Consider the following 19,478-nt stretch of genomic DNA (forward strand, 5'->3'; position numbering starts at 1 on the left):
GTGCAGTCCGTGGGACGCACAGCCGCAGGGCCGGCACCGCGTGTGGGCAACAAACAACAAAACAAGAGGGGGAACACGTCACTCACGACAGTGTGCAGCAACAAAAAATTAAAATAAAAAGAAAAAAAAGAATTACTGAGTATTACAAAAAAAAACAAAAGAAAAAAAAGGAAAAAAAAGAAAAGAACCCGCGGGGAATGCGGCACACAATCTCCGTGAGGACTCGCAATGTCACACTCTTCGGCTCACAAGATTGCCACAAGTGCGCACAGTCCCAGAAGAAGCAGCAACGCCCGAGACGCGTGCACACGCGCAGTGCTGTCGCCACGTAAATCATGCAGGATCAATTTCGCGTCGGTGATCAGGGCGAGGCGGTCCTCTGGACTCATACTGCCATCGGATGCTGAGTGATTGGTTTCTGGAACGGAAGTGTCATTTTTGGCGGCAGTGTGTGGACTCAATTCGTCCGTAACATTCTCAGCACTCGATTCACTGCCCGCAAGAACACGGACAGACTGAGAGTCAGTCGGTTGTGCAATTGGAGCCTCTTCAACGTCTGCCAAGGAAGTCGTCAGCTGTGTGGCCGTCTGCCTTTCTTCCCCCGTCGTTGTGACTTTCACCGCAGTGTGCAGTTCTTCGGCAGCCGGATGTCGAATAGGGACTGTCCTGGCGTTGATTTTTTCGAGGTCAGCGCCAAACAGCGCGTCGTTGTACAGAAGGACATCAGCCACCGTCACAGGGCTGCTCCCTTCATCTTTCTTATTGCCCGCACCAAAGAAGAAGTGTGAGATCCTGTGTGGACCAAACTGATCAGCGTTACGGTCCTGAGCCATTTCTTTTTCATCCGTCTCGTATATTCTTCTCCCATTAGCGTACACGAACCATTCATCATTGTTATCCTTTTGCACCGTCACTTGAATTGCCGTGTTTGTTTCCCAATTGCCAACATCACCGGACGGCTTCACCAAAAACTCCTTCTTGTGAAGTGTGAATTTCCAATTTCTTTCACTCGTGTACGACAGCTGAAAGAGCACCGTGCTGTCCGTGTCGTTCAGCCTCGCACCAATCAAAGGAATGGGGCTGCTGCCTGCCTCCGGCACCTCGTGGATGAACACCGTCGCCGAAAGAGTGAACTTGTTGTTTGTAAAGTAGTACGGCACAGTCTGCCCCATGTCGCCAACAGGCCACTCCGCCCCTGCTCCCTTGAGAGCCACACCGCTCTCCGTGCTGGTCACTCCGCTCCCCACTGTGGCATTCACGCCGAGGTACTCGTCCTTCCATGCAGTCCCGTTCAACGTCCTGGACAAAAAACCAACCAGCCCTTCAGTGGGAACTCTCAAGGCGCTGTCCAAATCCTTCCATGTCTTCACCACAGACTTTACCCGCTCCAGCTGCTCCGTCAGGCGCATGGCGACAAGACTTTATGGCTTGTCACCATTCCTCTTCTCGTACAGTAAAATCAGCTCATCCTCACTTTTCACTAAAAGAGAACTGGCGGCGGCATCATCACCTTCACGAGATACCGGCCCAACATCATGCACGCGTGCATTGTCCGTCACCCAAAGATGAAGCCGACCCTCTCCATTGTCGTCCTTCGGATAAACCGGCGCGGTGATGAGCATCACCTCCTTACCCTCAATGATTGCGGTGGTGAATCCACTCTTAACGCCGTCCCCTGTTCGACCATGTGAGTTGCCCCACACGCGGGTAATTGGCTCACCCAATGGATTCCAATTGTACCCATCCTCAGTGGACCTGTAAACGTCATAGTAGCCTCCAGCACAATGGGCCATCATGAAGAGTCTTTCGCCGTATTGGTCTTCTTTCCACTTCACCAGGGTTGGATCCCTGCAGCCGTTACCAGGCGTTATTTGCGGAAGCTCCCATTTGTTCTTTGACGGGGTAAAACGCATAGACAGTAAAACGCGCTCTTCATCCTTGTTTTTGGCCTGCATGGGAAACACAAGCGCGCCGTCACCCATCACAGCGCCCGATCCTCCACCGCCAATTAACTCGGTCAAGGAAAGAGAATCTCCTCTGGGTTCAGGCTTCACCACATGGGCCTCATTCCACAAAAGTTTCTTGTTGTTTCCACCCTCGTCAGAGACAGTTCCCTTCACGAGTAAAAGGCCCCGCTCATTCGTGCCTTCAACCTGCGGCTTTGTACGGCTTTGGTTTCCCAGGAGCATGTAAACACTGTCCCCAAGCACAAGCGTCGTTGGTCGCAACAATTCTGTTGTCCCAAAATTATTCGCGGCGGTGTCCCCAAGTTGCATGCAAAACAAACTTGTATCCGACGTAGAAATATCCAATGCACTGCCACTTATATTCAGGTGCTTTGACACAATACCAGCACGGCGGCCGGCTCCCTTCTCCTCCCCGCACTGCGCTTCAGCAACGGCAAATACATCTTCACCCACTTTAACGAGGCCAGGAACACGGAGCGAGGTGATTTTCCTTCCGTCCCCGTTAAACTCCTTCCAATTAGTAAGCGGTATCGGCGTCTTCCCCTTAAACGGATCAACAGTGGCCCCTGCCTGCTCAGCGTGCGCAGCTCCACTGCCGCAGCACATCATCACGACGAGTAGCAGCACCGCAGAGCAGAAGTGATGCCGGGACATGTTGGGCCTCTGCAGCTCACTCTCTCTTCCTTCCCTCCTCCTTCCGCTGGATCCGGTCACGCGGCGACGGTTGTGTGTGCGGGGTGCCTTCACAGCAGCAACACGTGAGAGCATATAAATATGTGTGTGTGGGCGGTGTGTGCTGTTGTTGGTCCTTTCAATGCCTTCGAATTTCACAGTAGCGATTCGCGTTTGATTGCTTGCTTTCCTAGCGTGTGTCTGTGTTCAAGAAGTGGAGAGTACAGCAGCAACAGCGGCAGCACATCAGGCACGTCAGCGGGAAGCAGAGCAGAGCACATCACTCACGCAAAGTGCGGAACAAAACAGAATCTGTAATGGACATCACGGAAAAACATCGCACACACAAAAAAACAAAAAAAACACGGCAAGTCACGGCGGAAGCCAACACACACACACACACAAATGGACGTGGACTTTCATCATTCGGCGGCGTCATTCAAAGTCCTGCCAAAACAGTCCGCAAGTGATACAGTGATCGGTCACACACTCCCGGTGTACCGCCGCGGCAAGGACGCGGTCACAAAAGGAAGTATCTGCACAAACGTGGGCAGCATCAATTCACAGCACAGTCACACGACACACGCTCTCTCGGTCCATCCCACGCCCCGCCTCAAAAGGCCTCGGCAAGCACCAATCAAAAAAATAATGAGGCGGCGGAAACAAATTCCCTGCAGGCCATTCAGGGCTCCACAGCAACGCCACCAACAGGAGCGTGCATCCCTCCGCTTGCAGCAGTGCACGCCTCTTTGCTCCGGGCCTCTCGGGGCGTTGAGCACCTCCCCGACCATCTCGCGCTCACAAAACAAGCCGCACGCAGATGCCATTCATTTTCTCCGCAAATGGTGTTGCCGCGCTGAATCATGTGCAAATAATCCACAACTCATCACCCAAAGTTTCTTTCCATTGCCACAAAAGAAAAAGGCAAAAATGTTTTGAAAACTCAACATAAATACCACTCCGCCCTACTCACTGCGCATTGCCCCGCACACGATCGTTGCTACTCGCCCCTCCGCTCTTCGCCCATCCCATTCCTGCCTACCAGGACGTACATCACAGTCGCAATCCCTCCCAAGAAAGACTTTACCACATGCTGGCACGGGCCACATTTTCCCTCTGCATCCCGGTCTCCCGCCCACAGGAGGGCAAACAGGGAGACTGCGTGCATGTGCGTGTGGATGGCGATGTGCAAAACTCATGGAAATTCAAAGAAATACGGCACACAGAGTGACCCCGCCCACGGATTGTAGAGTCCACTCGTGAACCGCAGCAGGAAGAGCAAACGTCCTCTTTTTACCCTTCTGAGAAGCCGGTTCATTATCATCACGCCGCCTCAACAGCGTGTACCGGCGAGCGGAGGAGATGACTGCTCAATCGCCCCTCGTGTCAGAGGCGCTCACAACGTCTCCCTGCGGCCACGTGCCCTCAGCAACAAGCCGCGTGGCAGAACGCAACACAATTCACCCACTCGCCAATAAATAAAAATGCATCTCGCCGCCACAAAACGGCCATCAACATCTGTTTCACGGCAGACAACAAATGCCAAGGGGTTGAAAAAATATATATGTACGCGGATGGTCTCCCACAATACATTCCAGCAAAGGATATTCTCTCAACCCTGAAAATAAAACACCGTAAATTCACAGAAGCCGCCTCATCGCGCCAAAAATCGTGTGTTGCCCCTTCTCGCAATTCTCTGCTGTCCGCAGACACCGCCCTCTGTGGTGTTCAAGCAAAAAATAAACATTCACAAAATAACAGCAAGAGAAGCCTCCACACGCAACGTGTGCACCACCGTGGAGCATCGCTTCTCTCCCCGCAAGTAAAACAGGTGCCGTCACATCATCCGCAAGGATCGCCACAAACACGCCAAATTGCGACGTGCGCAACACGCTCCGCCGTGACCATCGTTTTCCCGATAACGAAGCCCACTCCCGTTCACTGTGTCTGCCAAGCAGGACACACCAGGTGTGCCGCTGCAACGCAAAAAAGGATCAGAAATACGCAACGGATCCCGTCGCAGCCGTTGGATCAGACGCCGTGTTGAGGTTTGGGATGGGCGGATGGAGGAATAAAAACAAAACGGCCAAATATCCCCGCGGACTCCCGCATTCCGCGCAGTCCCAATGGCCAGAGGGTCCTCTGGGGACGCCTGGGAGACGCATCCGCCACACTCACACGCACCATCCTTCACGGCTCCCCAATCAAGTCCAGCGGACCTCGTGAAGCACACGGCGCGCCTCAGTGGCGTGGCAAGCAGCCTTCTCGGAGAAAAGGACGCGTGGCGATGGTTCCCCTCCCCACTTCACTTTTCTTTTTTTTCTCCTCCTGTTTTTGGTGGCATCTCACAGAAGGGGAGCGCACTTCATGTCCCCGAGCCCTTCTCTCGGTGCACGCACAAAAACAGGGAGGGGAATAATAAACGAGTGGGTCAGGCGGCACGGAGAAATAAATGTGCGGGAGACAAACAAAACAACAAAAAAAGAGCCCGACAGATATGCACGCAGCATATCCAGCGGAAACGGGTGTCACCTTCAGTGGGTAAATCAGTAGCCAATGGCGGCGTCGATCGCCCACAACAAGAAACAGCGTTGTGCTCAGAATATTTTTGGCTTGTTTTCTGCTTCCCTCCCCTGTTATTTCTCCCTCATCCATCATCATCATGTTTCCTGCTTGCTGCCGCCCTCTCCTACCCTCGGCAACACGGCCAAGTTTGGACGCTGCGCCCTCCCCTCCCCTGTCATGCCAAATATATGGTTGCGCTCTTTAAAACCCACGGCGTACTCGCTTAAATATCATTTGTGTAAATATAAAAAAGAACTTTCAATATTTGAAGTGAAAAATAAAATAAAATAATAAAAACAAAAAACTTGCGACTGGCGCCAGTTCATCTTCCTTTCGTCGTGAAAGGGTACAAAAGAGTCCTGTCGTACTCAACCTTTGGGACCCCTTGCTCCTCGTCATGCCCGTAGACCCGAACGCGCTGTATGCGTGCCTCATCCTTCACCCAAACCTCTGCGGGGACCATGCCGTCATATGGCTCCTTGCACCCGCCACTGCACGCCCGTGGACGGTTCCACTTCATCATGGCATATGGTTGGTTCGCACTCAAAGACCTGACGCGACGGTACCAGAGAGCGTCCGGTGGCTCCATTTCATTAGAGAAACGAATATTCGAGCTGCCGCGATGCAGAAGTTTGCCGCATAAGACATTCCGCTCCTGAAATCCAAGCAAACGGAGGCGCAAGCCGTAGTCGACATCCTCCACGCAATCTGGGTAGAAGTTCTCGTCAAAATATCCCACCGTGCTTATCGCCAGGCGTGTCAACAAAACAGACACAAAACAACTGCTTTTGTAATACGCGCAGAAGTGCCCGTAATGCTTCGAAAACGCCTTTTCACGCTCCTTCGCAGAGGCATAACGGATGCGGTCAGGCAGCAGCGCAGACGTCGACAACCGGCTATCGTTCACCGTGGAGCGCAGCACCCTCAAGCCCCGTCGCAAAACAGGACTGTACTCGCTCGGCTCATTCGCCACCTCCGCCGACAACTCATCCACGCGAGCGGCATCATGCCTCGTCATTTCATGCACATCGCGTAGAAGGTTGGGAAGAAGATCGGGTGAAAACATTACGTCGCTGTTTGTCACAAAAACAAAAGGCACTTCCTCGCGCGGCAGCGAGAGTGCAAGTCGTGACCCGATGTTCACGGCAGCGCTGTACCCGATGTTTTCCGGGTGACGACTCACAACCAGGCGTCCGGACCACCCATGGACCCTCTCGAGCTCCTGCAGGCACAACGACAGCATCGCCTCCCGCCCGTTCTGCACCAAAACCAACAGCCGGATGGGCACACTGATGTTGCACATCATCCTCCGAAAGTCCATCAGATCGAGCATCAGCGGGGCCACCATCAACGGGATAGCGACCGTCCCGTTATTATTTCCCCCCAGCCGCCGTGTCGTTGGGTCCACCAGAAGCCTTTCCCCGACGCAGTGGATATAGTCCGCCCTGGTCGGATCAGCACCAAACCATACGTGGGATCGTCGCCAAGTAGGGGCTCCACTCCAAAAAAAAAACAAATCAAAATGGACAACAAATTTAATCTGAGAAGAAAGATAAAGCATCCTTTCCGAAAAGGGCTCGTGGCCTCGGTTTTTTAAACGCGTGTAACTCCGCGCATATCCCGTTGGAGGCAAAGCCAAGGGAGCATCTCCTGAAAGAAAGCAAAAGAAGTAAAAAAGAAAAAGAAGGTGCGCAGGAATGGCTCCGTGTCAATGCGTAAAAAAAAAGATTCCTTCCAGCGCAATGGCCACGCATGGATAACGTCCTTGGCCTTCCGTCCGCACAAAAAGGCTCGAGCGCCCCAACAAAGCCCTCCATGCGGGAAGGCTATCAGAGACACCGCAAACCGCACCAGGTAAAAAAAAAAAAAAAAAATCAAATAAATGAATCGATAATGAAGCCCAGCGCCTCAGCGTGTCTTCTGCAACCCCACTCGTCATCACAAAATATTTAAAAAGCGACAATGTGGTAAAGGGGAGAAACCGAACGGAAGCACAGGCCCACCATCAAAGGTGATGGGTTTTCCAAAGCCGCGCCCCAACACAGCAAGAGTTCTTAAGCTAAAAAAGAAAAAATAAACCCTCATGGGTAAGAACGAGAGGAAAATCAGCCGACCGTCCACCCGGAGGAAAGGAGGGATTCCACCGCGGTGTCCTCCACGACGCAAACACTCAGCGTCCACTGCCCGGTGTCGTGTGCGGAGTCCGCGAGGAGGTTTTGGGCACGCCGCTGTGCCACACGATGTGACTCCTCGGAACGCAACAGCGGACGTGTCTCCTTCCGGTCGCACTCGTGGCGGTGGTGGCATCCGCTGCCTCGCCGTGTGCTGGTGGCGTCGACTACGATGCTGCGGAGTGATAGAGGGTGCCCGACAGGGCGGTGCTGCGTTGGGTGGGCAATGCCCTCCGCGGCAAGACGCCCAGCGCGACTCCTGACAGCGGCGCTCACGCAATTCCCTCCACACCTCTCCCTCCATCCGGCAATCGCACAGCCGCTGGCACATTGTCCCCGAAGCAACACACATGGGAAAGCGTCGCGGCATATCTCTCGAGAGAAGAGAGCGACAGCCACACGCTGCGGCCATCGTGCCGACAAGTCCGGCGTGGATGCACCCACACCCACAGCAGCAGACACAAAACAAAGGAGAAGTCTTCCGCTCCGTGTCATGTCCTCGTGCGTGTTGGTTCGGCGTTTAAAAGCAATGCCGCCACACGCAGCACAACCTTCCCACAGGGGATGAGAGCCGCGGCGCACTCCCACTGTCTCTTCCTTCTCTTCATGTCCACGGAATGATGAAGCAGCAGCCACCCGCAGCCGCCAGCACACGTTAAAAAAGAAGCATCAAAATCAAATTAAATGTGCATCTTGTGCGTGCATGTGGTTGTGTGCCTGCAGAAACACGAGGCAAAGAAGTGAAAACAGGAGCAGAGCATGTGAAGGGACGCACAAAAAAAACTGTACAGCGGACGCCCATGGCAGAAATAACAGGACTGCTCAAGCTCATGATACTGCACTGCGGACAAAGCAGCGGCAATTCATAAAAAATTATTAAAATTAAAAAAAAATTCATCTTCACCATTCCACACCTCACACTTTGAAAAGAAAAAATGAAAAAATGAAAAAAAAGAAAAACCACACAAAGAAAGCACCCAACCACCATGTTGCTCCAGAAACTGTCTGCATATATTTTGCCCGAAAAAAATTAAAAGGTATTTAAATGTCTTTCAACCGTCCGACCCTCTGTGTGTCCGCACATCGTTCATATTTCATGGGGTCATCCACGTGTTGCTGCTCCCCTCAGCCCTCCCATCGGCGCGTGAGTGCGGCCCGCAGAGCACAGTCACTCTTCTTGTGTGTGTGGACTGAGAGAAGCACGCAGACATGACGGGAGTCGCGTCACTCCATCGGGAGAGTGAGCGCAGCGAAAAAAGCAAAAAAAACACGGCGGCAGGGTGTGGCTGTGTGTGTGTGGCGCTGCGGGTGTCTGCCCGCCCTGGTCGCAAGAAAACAAAACAAGAGGGAAGAAATGTGTGCTCCGCCCCACAGGCCCTCGTCGCACGCCCACACGTCACGGCTCCCTCAGCGCGCCGTTCGTCGCGGCCCCTCCTCATGCGTGCAGCAGGCGAGGCGCACAGGGCCGTCGTCACGAGCGTGTCGGTGGGTGTGCGAGTGGAGCAGTTGGGCGGAAACACACAGCACCCCTCGCAGGAAGAGTGCAGCATGAAACAATTAAAAGAGGGAAGAGTAGAAAAGAAAAAACGTTCATAGTGACTGCCCCAAAAGCAAAAAAAGGAGATGGGGGCGTAAAAAAAAAAAAAAATGAAAACATTTAAACATTTAAACACAAAAAAAAAAAAAAATTGATTCGGCAGGACTTTCATGTGCCATGCAGCACAAGAAGATCGGGGGCGTATGCATATTCCCTGCACAAACAAAAAAGAAAACAAAAAAAGGAATTGTACCCTCCCACCAGCCCACACAACATCCCTTATATTCCATGCGGCATCCGGCCTGCTCCCCCACTCCTCGTTTTGTGCAGTCCGCCGGAAGCGCAGCAGTGACGCCGGCACCGCGAGTGGGCAACAAAAGGGAAACAAAAGTCGGAAACACGTCACTCACAACGGATTGTAGCAAACGACCATAAGAAAAAAAAAAAAAAGAAACTGAGTATTCGAAAAAACACCAAAAACAACTGAAAAGTGGAAAAATATTTTTAAAAAAGAAAAAAAAAAGCATTAAATAAAAACATCAAAAACCGCAAGAAAAGCGGCACGTATTCTCCGTCGGGAGTCGCAATGCCACACTCGTTGCCTCACAATACTGCCACAGCTCCACACAGTCCCAGAAGAAGAAGCATCGAAACCCGCGACACGCACACACGCGCAGTACTGTCGACATTCCAATCACGCAGTATCAGTTTCGCGTCGTTGAGCAGGGCGAGGCGGTCCTCTTGGGTCGCGCCGCTCCCGGATTCGGAGTGGTTATTTTCTGGAACAGGGGCCTCGCTTTGTTTGGGCAGCAATCCCTCACTTCCAGCCAGAGACGCCATGCTTTCTTGTACTGGCTGCGCATCACCATCTTCAGTGGTCTCCCTTGACTGCAGGGTTGTTGGGTTTGCTCCCTCCTCCGGCGCGGATTGTTCTTCCTCCCCCATCGGGCTTTCCACTTCCGTAGTGAAGAAATCCTCGCTGTGCGTTGTCTCAAAATCACCTGCTCCTGCAACAGCGGCCGTAGGCGAATTGTTGTTTTCGCCGGAGGCGGCTGGTGCTGCTTCCCTCTCACTGCCTGTTGGAGTGCTGTTATTGTTTCCCGCTTGGTGGTCGTGTTGCGCCACGGCAGCCTCGGCGTCTCCCTGTGGCAATGGCTTCGACTGAAGAGCAGCTGAGTCAACATTCTCCGATTCGGTGCCATGGCCGGACCCAATACTCTCTGCAACAGGGACGGGCGCCTCTGGTGAACTTTGTTTCAAGAATTCCGGGCGTACCGTCCTGCCCCACGCCCTCTCCTCGTTGTCCCATGAAAGCACGGGAATGACACTGCCGCCGGTGGCGGATATCGTGCACACCTCCGCGTACTCAGGACAAATGACGTTTTCCTTATTGTAGGGTGGTGTGTCCCACGTAATCGTCGCCCCGTCTGTGCATGGGAACCAATCGACGTAACGACTTTTGGGAACTTTCAGATGCACCTGCCCGCCAAGACACTTCAGTTCCGCATGCATGGCAGCACTCAGATACGTCTCCTCCGGGTCCCTCGCATCTGTCGTGTTGGTGGGAAGCGTGTCCAGACACCACGAAGAGGGCTTATCCCCGGGCCTCGCAGACAAATATTCTCCCTTCTCAAAAACAGCCTCAAGGTCCCTCACGTCCAGTGCGGGATCAGTGATGGGGCAACTGTCCATTGGGTACTTTTTTGACAATTCAACGATACTCGAATGACACCAACCACTGGAATACCGATCCGACGCGCAGCGTTTGACACCATCGTTTATGTTGCAGAACATGTGGGAATATTTACTCAGGTTCAGTTCGGAGCACCTCTTCTGCAGCAGCTCACAGCCCGACTTCTTGCCCCAACCCATCGGCTCCGCCAACTTCCAGTTCACCTTGAAGTAGCCCAGATCAGCAAATGCAGCCAGCGTCAGCTCCGTGTAGTAGCCGGCGCCCCCAATCGGTGCCATCAACTCATCCTTCGCGTGGCGCTGTGACCAGTGCGACTCCAGCGTACTCCCGTCCCCATTTTGATCTTGTAGCTCCATGCCATAAATGTCATCGCAGTCGTAGTGCTCCCTCGCAGCCATCGCGGCATTCGTCGAGTTCACCACCACCGACAGCGCCCTGCCACGCACACCGGTAACATTCCTCACCATGCTGCGGCTGGCCATGTGCGGGTGGGCGAACCCGAGAGCATGGGCCATCAGGTGCGCGGCGATGCGGGTGGCGAGGCGTCCGTGAAATAAAACGGCCGGGGCAATGTTCATGACGCCAACGACTGGACGGCCATCCTCCAGCGTGGCGCACGGCAGTGCCCACACACCACCCGGCGCTGCAGCCACGTACAGCACCATGTCAGAATTGGCAACGCCCTTGGAACGATGCTCAGAAGGCACAGTGAAACGACTGCAAACACTGCCCGTGGCAAATTGGGGCACAACCAACGGACGCTCCAGTGGCTGGACGAGCAGACGATCCGCATGCAGTTTGACAGCTGCAGGGACAACATTGTCGATGAGGATTTTCCTCTTATTACTGGAAAAAGCATTGCCCTGGCAATCGTAATAGTCTGTCAATAAATTTTTCACATAAGAATGATCTGTGCTGCAATACATCCTGTTATTATACAGGTCATTTGTGGACACATTGATGCGGATGGGTGCCCATCCATTCCTCCCGATTACGGTGTATGTCTGCGACGCACTTCCCGTTCCCGAAGGCACGTTTTTCATCACCACCGGCATCGATTTCGTCCTGTCGACACGCATCGCTTTGTCAAAGGAGCAATGGTACGTCAGGCTGGCAGCAAAGCACCCGCTGGAACAACACATCAAAGTCAACATCATGAGCAGCAATGGCAGCGCTGCAGGGCACGGTGAGGCGAGGAGCCACTGAACCATCGGCGTGACTGTTGGAAAAGTATTTCTTGGCTTGCTGAGGCAACAAAGACTGATTGATTGAAAGAAAAATGAAACACAAACGTCACCACACAAGAAAACAAATGATGGTTAATGAAAATACGCCCATTCAACCACAACACAAGCAGAGATTCAAAACAAAAAGCTGAGGCGTGGGACGACCAGCGCACACACACTCTCATTACTCCCGTAAAGCAAAACACACACACAGAGGGAGAGAGAGAGAGGTCGCCCACTCAATGCAATAAAAACAAAACAGAAACAGTTACGGTGCTCCGCCCATGCAGCCAGGCAGGACGGCAGCGGTGCGTGTCGTGCAAAAGAGAGCACCAACGGGCCTGCATGGGTGTGCATGCATATATACAATGGGCACATTATTGTGTGTGCCTCGTGGGGTGAGGTGAGGGCGAGAGTCCATGCAAGGGGACACGCACACAGAGAGAGAAGGACGAGTGTGTGTGCGGGCGGTGCATGGCTCTCTCACACTCCCTCTCACGCGGCCACCACCGCAGCAGCAGCCGCACACGCAACAACAAGAAGAAGAAGCAAAAGAGGGGAGGTGGTGTGGGAAACTGTGGTGCTGCCGTCACTGTCGCCAATAGTCGCAGCATCATTTGTTATAGCTGCGGCTTCGACAGTTGCCGTTTTATTTGTATTTTCTTCTTTATCTTCACCTTGTTGTGCCTCTTTCTTCGCTTCAACATCAGGTGCTTGATCATGTTTTGGAATGCCTTCTTCATTTCCTTTGTCAGCGTCATTTGTGATGGCACCTTTGGAAGCTGAGGGTGATGTTGGAGTTGATTCGGCGCTAACTTCTGTTGGTCCGTCTGTTATGGTGACTGTGGTGGGGATGGTTCCTTCTTTTCGTGAGGCACTTCTTGACTCCATGTGGTGTTGAGATGCTTCTACATGTTGCACTGAAGGGTCATCTGCAAAGGAGGGGTTTTCATCTTTTGTTTGTGTTGTTGCTTCTGCCGCTGCTGCTGCAGGTGCTTTTGGTGTTGGTAATTTGAGTCCTTCTTCCTGGGCGGAGCCGTCATCAGAGCTGGACTGTCCCTTCGCTGGTGTTGCATTTAAAGTTCCGGCTGGGTTTACACTCAGTGTCGTTGCTAATGGTTCTGATGGTGGTGGTACTCCTTCTTGCGGCAATGTTAATTGGGATGTTTCATCGCCTTCAATTGAGCTTTTGGGTCCCTCAATTCCTCCGGTTTCTTCTTTCCCTCTCACTGTGCTTGCTGGCGATGCCATGATCACACCATTATCCTGGTGATGCCATTTCCGTTTTCGGGACCTTCCTTGACTGAATCCTGCGTTACATGTTGTTCGGCACCAACAATACCAGCAACAGGCTCTGAACTGTCAAATCTTTCATCTTCCTTCATTTCGGTACCTTTATCGACATTGGCCTCCGCCATCACCTACCGCCGGCACCGCACCGTCCCATCCAGCAATGAGAGTCACGCACCACCACAACAACAATGAAAGGAGTGCTGATCTACCGCCCCCTTCCCCACACCCTCACAGTCACTATTACCGTCAGCGTTACTCCCTCTTTAGAAAAACTCACCTGCAGCACGCATAGCCCGTCATCCTCCCCCGCTGCGTCCGCCACCTCCTCCCGCAGTCCAACAGCTCCGTGTCCTCCACTTCTTCCATAGCCTACGGCATGCCACCGCCACGCAATACTCACACACGTGCTCCATGCGCTGCATCTTGTTCTCCTCCTTGTATTTGTGGCGGCACCGCAAAGTATTGCAGCCGGCGGCATCGTAGTGCTGGAAGAAGTACGGCGCAGCAACCGTGCGGGTGTCCGTGTGGCTGTACTCGCGCTTCAACTCGTCCAGCACGAACGGGCCCGGCGGCAGCTATTCCAGCGGGTTCATTTTCTTCTTCCCCGCAAAACCGCGGACGCCTCACGGGGCCCTCCAACGGCGTCACGCCATGTCCCATGAGGTCATGCGCACCGCCCTCTCATGTTCCCCCTTCGTAGCCGCAGAAGAACGCAGCACCCACATGCAATTGCCGGCAAGATAGGACCATCCACGTAAAATAAAACGTTACACGTGTCGTGCGAGGGTGGTTGTATGTCTGCAGAGACGTAAAGGCAAAAAAAAAAGAGAAGGCAGCCATGCCAAGAGGCAAATACGCACATAATTACCGCAGAGGTCACAAAAAAAAAAATTCAAAATATATATATATGGCACAACTCAAGCCGGCACGGCAGCCCAAGCAGCGGATAAATAAAGGAACAATTACGGAAGAAACGGAAAAAAAAAAAAAACTACGCACTCAACGCAATTTTCACGCAGGTCGTTAAATGTAAAAAATTGGATAATAACAATAATAATGGCAAGTATCATTATTACTTTTATGATTATTATTTTACGAAAATGAAAATCAAAAATAAAAATATAAAATTTTATAAGCCCGCCAACAACAGCAATAAAATATGTAAAAACCATCAGCATGTAAATATACACTGCACCGCCGGAGACAGCAACAACGCCGTTTTAATATCAGTAAAGAGCCGCAAAGCCCCAGCAGAAGTAACAGCACCCAAGACACATTCCCATGCACAAGGCTCACCTCTCCACTTTCCACCCGCGATGAACTCTCAGAATTGGAGCTGTCGCCTCTGCTTCCTTCCTCCGACGCACTCGCAGAATAAGAGCTGCCATCATCGTATTTTGGCCCGCCTCGCCGACCATGAGCCATCTTATATGCTTGGAATTGAGTCTTCGGTTATACAAACGGGCGTTGAAGAGTGACAAATGGCTGGATTCTGCAACTTCCCCACCCTCCCCGCGGAATTGGATGTGTGAAATACTGTTTGTTTGGAGAAGAGACCCCTTGTGGGTGCCAAGGTAAGCCGCCCTCGTGTTAATGTACAAACCCCAATTGCCCGTGTCGTGTCGCAGCATCACCTGACACGGTTTTCCTGGGTCCCACCCTGTTGGAAGTATTTGTCTACCGCCACTATGAATTACAGTCATCCACCCCCCATCATGGGTGAAAACACACCAAATAGCACAGTCCTGTCCCCGTCATCCATCACCACACGAATCAAAGGAATGGGGGTGCGTTTCTTCGGCTCATCGTGGATGACTGCCATCACCACCAGAGTGAACCTTTTGTGTACAAAATGGTACGGTTGATTCTGTCCACTTCGGGCAACAGGCCACCCCGCCCCTGCTCCGGGTCCTTCAAACGTCACTCCATTGGAGAACCCTCTCACCGTCCCATGAAAAGTCGCGTTCACGCAGAGGTACTCGTCCATCCACTCACTCCCAGCTGACAGACCAGACAAATAGCCAACAAGCCCGTCAGTAAGAATGGGACGAATACACATGCCCCTTTTCACCGGGCCGACAGTGGCAGTGGGTCTGCACGTTCTTAAGGCTTCACTCCAACTCCTGCCACCTCTTCACCACAGTCTTTATCCGCTCCAGCTGCGTAGCCACGTGCACAGCAACAAGACCGTATGACCCCTCACTCCTATTCTCGTACAGCGAAATCAGACCGCCCCCACTGCTATACAGCAGGGAACTGGCAGCAGCGTCATCAGCTGCATCGGATATCGACCCAGCATCATGCACACGTGCGCCGTCCGTCACTCAAAGATGAAGCCGACCCCTACCCTTTTTTCTCCTCCAAATACACCGGCGTGGAAACTAGCAGCACTTCCCTTCCCTCAATGGTTACGGTGGTGAGGCCACAGCGAACGCCATACCCTTTTCGACCATACGAGTTGCCCCACACGCGAGTAATTGGCCTACCACTCATGTCCCAACGTATCCCAGAGTCAATGGACCTGAATACTTCGTAGTAGCCGGCAGCGCAAGAAGTAATTAAAATTAGATTTCCTTCCAAGTTCGCGATGGATGGTTCCTTGCAATTACTACCTGTCGTACCGGACGAGAGCTCCCATGCTTCTATACGCATGTTGAAACGCATGGACAGTAAAACACTCCTTCCAACCTTTTCTACTGCCTGCATGGGAAGCACAGGGTAACCGTTCTTCGTCACAATACCCGATCCTCCGCCACCGATCACCCTCTTCAGGAATTGAGTAAGCCCGATGGCCACAGGGTCCACTGCACGGATATCATCCCACATGATTTTCCTCTGCCCACCATCCTCAGTGAGAGTTCCCCGCGTCAGTAAAAGCCTCCAGCCATCTGCATCGGCAACCTGACCCCCAGACGTCTTCTTCTCGTAGTCCCCAAGGGCCATGTAGACACTGTTGCCGCTCACAATTGTCGTTGGCTGCATCTTTTCTCGTGCCCTGGTCGTACCACTGGCGGCATCCACGAGTTCTACGAGAGAAACGCCTGCATCCATCGCCGAGATCGCCTTTGAGCCACCATCGCCCGGCTCAATGTACGTTGTTGCAATCGCAGCATGGCCGCAGGCTCTGTCCCTTTCACTGCCCTGAGCTTCAGCAACGGCAAACACACCGCCGGCCCCCTCAGCAAGGCTGGGAACACGAAGCGAGCCGGCTGCCGCCTCGGATCCAGTCATTTCTTGCCATTTATAGGGCGCCAGTGTCGTTCCCTGAAAAGGATCAACGGCCTTTCCTTCCCCCTTCCTTCCCTCCTCCTTCCGCTGGATCCGGTCACGCAGCGACGGTTGTGTGTGCGGGGTGCCATCACAGCAGCAATACGTGAGAGCATATAAATATGTGTGTGTGTGGGCGGTGTGTGTGCTGTTGGTCCTTTCAGTGCCCTACAATTTCACAGTAGCGAGTAGCGCTTGTTTGATTTCTTTCCTAGCGTGTGTCTGTGTTCAAGAAGTGGAGAGAACAGCAACAGCAGCGGCAACACACCAGAAAGGTCAGTGAGGAGCAGAGCAGAGCACCCACGCAGAGAGTGGGGCACAAGAGAATCCGGGAGGGACGGCACGGAGGACCATCGCCTACAGAAAAGAGCAGCAACACGGCAAGCCACGGCGGGCCGTCGGTGTGTGCGGGCCAGCCCTCACGCGGTGCAACACGCCACACCCAACAGAGAATGACAGACAGACAGAGAGAGAGAGAGAGAAATGAATGGATGCCGTCACGACGCACTCACAATCAACATGGCCCGTGAGCATGCAGCCACTCCACGCAGGAACACAGGAAAAAAGGGTGAGAGGAGGAAAAGCAAGAAGCAGCGCAAACACACACGGAAGGAACAAACACCAGTCTCGGGAAAAGCACCGCCACGGCCCTCTCCCTGGCCGGCAACTCCACTCCAGCCCTCACACACACACACACCATCGCAGTTCTGTCAGTCCGCGGGCGAGAGGATTCGGCCCTCCACACAAGGAAGGCACACGCCGCCAGCAGTCACACACCAATGGACAAGAACGAGAAAAGACACAGCGCCACTGCTTCCAGTTCAGTCCCACGGCCAACGGGATACGGCCACAGCCCGCAGCCAACAAACAGCGCACACGAAATGAGCTCTCAAGGAGCCACACGCGGAATCGATTCCGCACCCAGCCATGACGCGACGCCTCATTCCATGCGGTCACACGGAGTGCGCCATTTCCCAAATAGAACTTATTCGTCGTCCATCCCTTTAAGACGCTTCTGTTAGTGATGGGTCTTAGAGCACAATAGAAGAAAATGGACAATGCAGTAGTACTGCGACACCGCCAGCCACAATGACTCCCTCATACCGGGGCAATTCTCCGATTACGCCTCTTGTACACACACACAATTAACATGCTACATGTAGAAACCACCCAATGTTTTTCACCAGAAACCAAGCAACCCCTTTCCCTCCCTAATTTCTTCTGCCACTGTTATTTTCGATGGCTTTGGTCATTTTTGACATCTTTTTGTAACACTGTCACCTGGTGCTGGTGCACCCGCACCGCATGCACAGACAAGTGTCTAAATATATATTTAAAAAAAAAAAAAATTACCACAAATCAAAATGTCTCTTTCACTTTTCATTTCCTAATCTGTTTCCTGTTGTTGTTGTTATTCCACACCTCAGAGAGCTTCTTCTCGTGGAAAGTCTCTGGATGATACAGACACTTGGTACTGGCGCACCTCCTCCTCCCAGAACGCCGCAATCTCTCGGTTTTCAGCGCGGCTCACATTATCGGAATTGACGACATCACATCTCTGCCATTCAATCATCGGCGTGCTTTCTGCGTGCTGCACATAAATCATCTCCCACGACAATCCTTCAGAAAATTCCTCCCAACCATTAAAATATGCCGCCAGGCACTCAGTGAACTGCCGCACAGTGCTGGTTGTCGTGTGGTGTTCACCCGCCGTAGCCATCCGCAGCCCAACCAACGTCTTCGGATTTGAGTCCGAAAAGAAAAAGCCGTCCACCAGCGGAAAGTTTTGAGCCTCCGGTTTGTACAGCACCCGAGACTCTATATTAATCTTCTTTTTAAATTTTTCCAGGCACTCTAAAAGACAGGGCTTGAAGGGGCGCTCATGTGGACACACTCTCAACGCACAACGGTGTGGCGGAGCATTTGCTGTTATTTTCAGCTCCGTGAGTTTCGGTATTATTGCTTTTACAAAGGCCGCACTTAAAAATGCAAACGAGGAATGATCTTCAAGGGCTTTTGATATGAGATCGTCCTCGATGGCCAATATGAGTAAATTAAAATCACGCTGCTGCATTAACGTCGCCAACTTACATAACGTTAATTCTGCAAGGTGAGAAGAAATCAGTGCATTTAAAGGCAATTCGGAACCCTCACTTCCTCGTACTCGTACGACCTTCACAAGTTTGTCAGAGACGTAGTTACCACACATTTTACCAGTCCCCAAAACAGTGTAATAGTTGGTGTCCTGCAAGGCCATTTTATCAACTGTACTTTCGCACGAGACAATCCGACCTTTGTATGGTCTCTGATCAAAGATGTAGCGAATAACCGGTCCCACTTTATCCATTCGACATTCCACCTTTTTCCAGTAGTCCGCTTCTTCCTCCGCTTCTTCCTCCGCTTCTTCCTCCGCAAGCTGTCGATTTTGCTTCATCCAAACGCACATCGCCTTCACATCATCTTTATCAGGACAATTCATGATGATTCGACTGGCACTTACTTGCGTCGTCCATTTATCATAGTTGTCCAGGTTTGGCGATGACACTACAATCATGCCCCATCCAGTACAGGGCGCAATATCTGTGTCGGGCGGTGTTCCTTTCTTTGCCACATCGTAAATAATATACCCTTTCATCCCACTCTTCCACAAACCATACAAAACACTCTTGGATGTTAAGTTACCCATGTATTTTGTCACGGTTTTGGCGGTCTTGTCAAACACGTACGCCGTTTCTCCAAAACAGTGGACAACCACTTGGAGTTTGTCCACATCGCAGTGCAGCAGCTGGTAAAGAAGGTAAGAGCCGGCAGCCATCGACTTCCCGATCCCGGGCGTCCCAATCAGCACATGCGGCACGGGTGAAGGATTGAGAGTCAAATGAAAATTGCTAAACCACTTAGTTAGATCGCCCTTGACGATCTGCCACACTCGATCCACCTCACAGTTAACACACAAGTCATTACCACACCTATGCGGCCCATTCAGCGTGTACGGCCACCCCCTGTCCGAGGTGAGCACCATCAACACGGGAGGTGCTTCACCGGGATTGCTGCACAGCGTCATCCTTTTCGAAGGTTTCGCCAACT

At 52.4% G+C, this 19,478-nt stretch overlaps 5 protein-coding genes and 2 pseudogenes across 5 annotated transcripts, besides 12 other annotated features; all 7 read right to left on the reverse strand.

The window, feature by feature from the left end:
- Nucleotides 1-19,478: a sequence feature (areas not merged during assembly with more than two copies in the genome that could not be assigned to a particular haplotype).
- Nucleotides 147-187: a microsatellite.
- Nucleotides 246-2,735, reverse strand: Tc00.1047053508071.20 (annotated as a pseudogene).
- Nucleotides 5,478-5,501: a sequence feature (AT_rich).
- Nucleotides 5,527-6,765, reverse strand: Tc00.1047053508071.30 (beta galactofuranosyl glycosyltransferase, putative; the record flags this gene model as incomplete). The annotated part of the gene is made up of 1 exon (XM_804519.1): nt 5,527-6,765. The coding sequence occupies one exon, from the start codon at nt 6,763-6,765 to the stop codon at nt 5,527-5,529; it is 1,239 nt and encodes a 412-aa protein (XP_809612.1).
- Nucleotides 7,060-7,088: a sequence feature (AT_rich).
- Nucleotides 7,143-7,787, reverse strand: Tc00.1047053508071.40 (uncharacterized protein; the record flags this gene model as incomplete). Its single annotated transcript, XM_804520.1, has 1 exon — nt 7,143-7,787. One exon carries the CDS (start codon nt 7,785-7,787, stop codon nt 7,143-7,145), a length of 645 nt encoding a protein of 214 aa, XP_809613.1.
- Nucleotides 8,241-8,270: a sequence feature (AT_rich).
- Nucleotides 8,301-8,348: a sequence feature (A-rich).
- Nucleotides 9,009-9,063: a sequence feature (A-rich).
- Nucleotides 9,407-9,435: a sequence feature (AT_rich).
- Nucleotides 9,516-11,816, reverse strand: Tc00.1047053508071.50 (surface protease GP63, putative; the record flags this gene model as incomplete). Its single annotated transcript, XM_804521.1, has 1 exon — nt 9,516-11,816. The coding sequence occupies one exon, from the start codon at nt 11,814-11,816 to the stop codon at nt 9,516-9,518; it is 2,301 nt and encodes a 766-aa protein (XP_809614.1).
- Tc00.1047053508071.60 (mucin-associated surface protein (MASP), putative) lies at nt 12,327-13,082 on the reverse strand (the record flags this gene model as incomplete). Its single annotated transcript, XM_804522.1, has 1 exon — nt 12,327-13,082. One exon carries the CDS (start codon nt 13,080-13,082, stop codon nt 12,327-12,329), a length of 756 nt encoding a protein of 251 aa, XP_809615.1.
- Nucleotides 14,005-14,033: a sequence feature (AT_rich).
- Nucleotides 14,234-14,259: a sequence feature (AT_rich).
- Nucleotides 14,417-16,507, reverse strand: Tc00.1047053508071.80 (annotated as a pseudogene).
- Nucleotides 16,839-16,875: a sequence feature (GA-rich).
- Nucleotides 17,714-17,743: a sequence feature (AT_rich).
- Nucleotides 17,815-19,478, reverse strand: Tc00.1047053508071.90 (retrotransposon hot spot (RHS) protein, putative; the record flags this gene model as incomplete). The annotated part of the gene is made up of 1 exon (XM_804523.1): nt 17,815-19,478. A coding segment is annotated over one exon (1,664 nt), but the record flags the coding sequence as incomplete, so codon positions are not given.

Source organism: Trypanosoma cruzi, genomic scaffold (assembly GCF_000209065.1).
Source record: "Trypanosoma cruzi strain CL Brener 1047053516639 genomic scaffold, whole genome shotgun sequence".
In the NCBI taxonomy this organism is placed as follows: domain Eukaryota; phylum Euglenozoa; class Kinetoplastea; order Trypanosomatida; family Trypanosomatidae; genus Trypanosoma; species Trypanosoma cruzi.